Source organism: Pinus tabuliformis, chromosome 1_2 (genome assembly GCF_031772625.1).
Source record: "Pinus tabuliformis cultivar Carrire ecotype Pingquan chromosome 1_2, CPIR1, whole genome shotgun sequence".
Taxonomy (NCBI): Eukaryota; Viridiplantae; Streptophyta; class Pinopsida; order Pinales; family Pinaceae; genus Pinus; species Pinus tabuliformis.
The window spans coordinates 329,415,672-329,418,776 of record NC_142298.1 but is presented as its reverse complement, the minus strand read 5'-3'; the positions used below and the strand labels follow the sequence as shown (position 1 = coordinate 329,418,776).

General features: G+C 35.0%; 1 protein-coding gene across 1 annotated transcript; it reads right to left on the bottom strand.

Annotated features, from left to right (window-relative positions):
- Nucleotides 1–315: 315 nt before the first annotated feature.
- Nucleotides 316–2,055, bottom strand: LOC149205705 (uncharacterized). The gene has a single exon (XM_089393532.1). It carries the CDS (start codon nucleotides 1,529–1,531, stop codon nucleotides 452–454), a length of 1,080 nt encoding a protein of 359 aa, XP_089249658.1. The 5' UTR covers nucleotides 1,532–2,055; the 3' UTR covers nucleotides 316–451.
- Nucleotides 2,056–3,105: the final 1,050 nt, after the last annotated feature.

Below are 3,105 nucleotides of genomic sequence, written 5' to 3'. Positions count from 1 at the left end.
AAAATAAGAGTTTCACTGTACCTAAAACTAAGAGGGAGTCTACGAGTTATCCCACATTCTTTAAAAGAGATATATCTGAACATAAATACAGAAACTGTTTGGCTTACCGAATGAATTATCCCACAATCTTCACAAAAATAAATACAGACAAACTGTTTGCCTTACCGAATGAATTATCCCACAATCTTCAGAAAAGATCTTTCTGATATGGGGAAAGAAAATGCAAAAAAACTGAGATATTGTTACAGTGATTTAATAAAAAACTGAGATATTGTTACAGAGATTAAATCAAACCATTACAATAGGACTGCAAAATGGAAAATGAAGAACACCCCAATGGGGTACCTGGTAAGCTTGTTTACTGAAAAATACAGTTATTTACAAAGCCTGAGGCTGACTGAGATCATTTATAGAAACACTCTTCTTGAAAAAACTAAACTGTAAAGATTAGTTACTGATGATCAGTAGTATCACAATCTAATAATGGGGGAGAACTGGTTTTAGCAATGATATTGATAACAAGATCAGCAAATGCACCCAATATGAGTTTATGGGTCTTTTTCTTGTTAAGCCTGAGATAACACAAGAGCATCTCCTGTAAACAATGCCAGTCTGTCAAATTATGGGCGTCCACCATTTCCTGCATCGAGATCCGGAAGTCCCAATAAGGATTCGGAGAATACTTCAACACTGCAATGCTCTCGCACTGGAACCTGTCATGGATACCGCTGGACTCCGCCAAGGATTCGCAGTGGGAGTCGCCATCAGAAGCTTCAACGTCTCCATCCTCGTCCTCGTGGTTACACGATTGATTCGACTCACCAGAATCGCTATCCGAGGAACAATTTTCCTCTGCACAGAATGGCAGATCTATTTTCTCTCTCCGCAGAGAAAAGAAGGAGGAATTCTGTGAATCGATGGAGAAACCCTCCTGCTTAGCCTCTTCCAGAATAGAATTAGACCTGCCAGGGGAGAAAAAGAAGCGTTTGGAGCTCAAACCACGCACCAAACCCGGGGGCAAATCGTTGGACCCGCTGCTGGAATCTGTAGAAAAGACGCTAGAATCGCTGCTAAATTTGGACGAGTAGTCCTCCAAATCCAAAGCCTCTTCTATAAAACAAGCCTTACCAGAACCTTTATTATCCTCCTCATATGTTATCACAAATCTCTTAGATTCATACAAAGAATCAAAGCCCCCCTTTCCTTCCTCATTCTCAGGAACTGAAACAAGAACCCGCGAACTCTCAGTCTTTTCTTCCTCATTCTCAGGAACAGAAACAAGAACACGCGAACTCTCAGTCTTGGAATCTGATACAATATACAAAGAATTATAGTTCTTGAAAATATTTTCCCCTGATTTTGCAGCCCCTCTTTCCAAACTGAAGGACTGAGTCTTGGGATGCTTGCAAGAAAATATCCATGGAGCTCCGTCTTCATCTTCTTTAGAGCTTACCACATGCAGCTTGGCGCGTCCTCCTCCTGTGATCTTTGACAGATAAATCTGCAAAGACTTTAGCAATACTTTGCCCATCTCGAATCTCTGAAGAAACCAAACCAGAGCTGCTAATATACCATAATAATGAATGCTCTGCTCTGGTTTCTTTAATTTCTGGTTCTTTAAAAACACAACCCCAATAATACGGCGGGATGGACGAACTTCCTCGAACGGGGCACAGCCAGCGAACCAGCCAGTTCACGTATAGAGGAAACAGAAGCTTCCCGACGGCATGTAGGGCACCCTGCCAGACCGAGAGGGATACTCTGTATCTCGTTCGAGATTATATATATTTAAGGGGTTGGCGTGCCCTCTCTATCTCATTATTTATGATTTGAGAGAGAATACCAAATACCGATGACATTAATGGCTGCGTTTTCCAGCCCAGATAAAAACAAGCGAGCAGAATATTAAACAGCGATAAGACCATAGAATTAAGCGAGGGACCTTATAAATTAGGAAGACGAGCAGGACAGCTAAATGTCTGAAATGAAACGTGCATTTTCCTGCATGCCCGATATTTTTCCGCCATGAAGACTGCGATAATGTCTTGGGGGGAGATCCAGATTTGGCGGAGCACCCTATCTCTTCTCCCTCTAATTAAATGTCCTTTCACATGGTAGGTGGGTTGCTATTATTTAAAAGACAGCCCCTAACGCCATTCATTGCCATGCTGTGGTTGCATGGTCCATGCATGATGGGACTATCTTCAGCTTCACTCTCTCAAAGTCCGTGTGAACATTCAACTGTTGAGATATATTTAGAAATATGGGATTGGTTGTTAGGATTTTTTTAACTTCCCATAGATTTAACAATAAATGATTGGAGGTCAATTTTTTTTTTTTTTCATTTTGTTTATTATTTTTAAAACAAATAAATTTTTAAACTATTTTAAATACATTTTTAATCTAAATAGTTTATTGATTATTATTCTATACTAGAGTTAGTTTTTCCACCTTCTAAATATAATTTTTTTCTTAAATTTAATAAAATAAGTTGGATTTAATAAATATTTCTTTTCTTAAATTTAATAAAATAAGCTGATTTAATAAATATTTTTCCCTATATTTAAAAAAAAAAAAATCCTAAATTTAATAAAATAAGTTAGATTTAATAAATATTTTTCCTTAAATTAAATTTAATAAATATTTTTCCATATATTTTATTAAATATAAGGAAATAAAATATTTTTTCCTTATATTTAGAGATCCAAAATTTAAAGACATAGAAAGGAAAATAGACCTTATACTTGGTAAGACCAAATCTAGTCTTTATTTCAGTTAATTAAAAATTAGATTTTTTCTTAAATAATAATAAATACCAGTAAAAAAGAAAATCTACCTTTTATTTCATGTAGTTTTCTTTAGTAATAGTGATGTGTATGATTTTCTTTTAAGTAATAGTGATCCAAAATTTAAAGACATACTAATAGAAAGGAAAATAGACCTTATACTTGGTAAGACCAAATCTAGTCTTTTATTTTCAGTTAATTAAAAATTAGTTTTTTCTTAAATAATAATAAATACTAATAAAAAAGAAAATCTACCTTTTATCTAGTCTTTATTTTTAGTTAATTAAAAATTATTTTTTTTCTTAAATAATAATAAATA

What these genes read in the sequence shown, in the direction of transcription:
- LOC149205705 (XM_089393532.1), bottom strand. Translation starts at nt 1,531, where the DNA reads ATGGGCAAAGTATTGCTAAAGTCTTTGCAGATTTATCTGTCAAAGATC.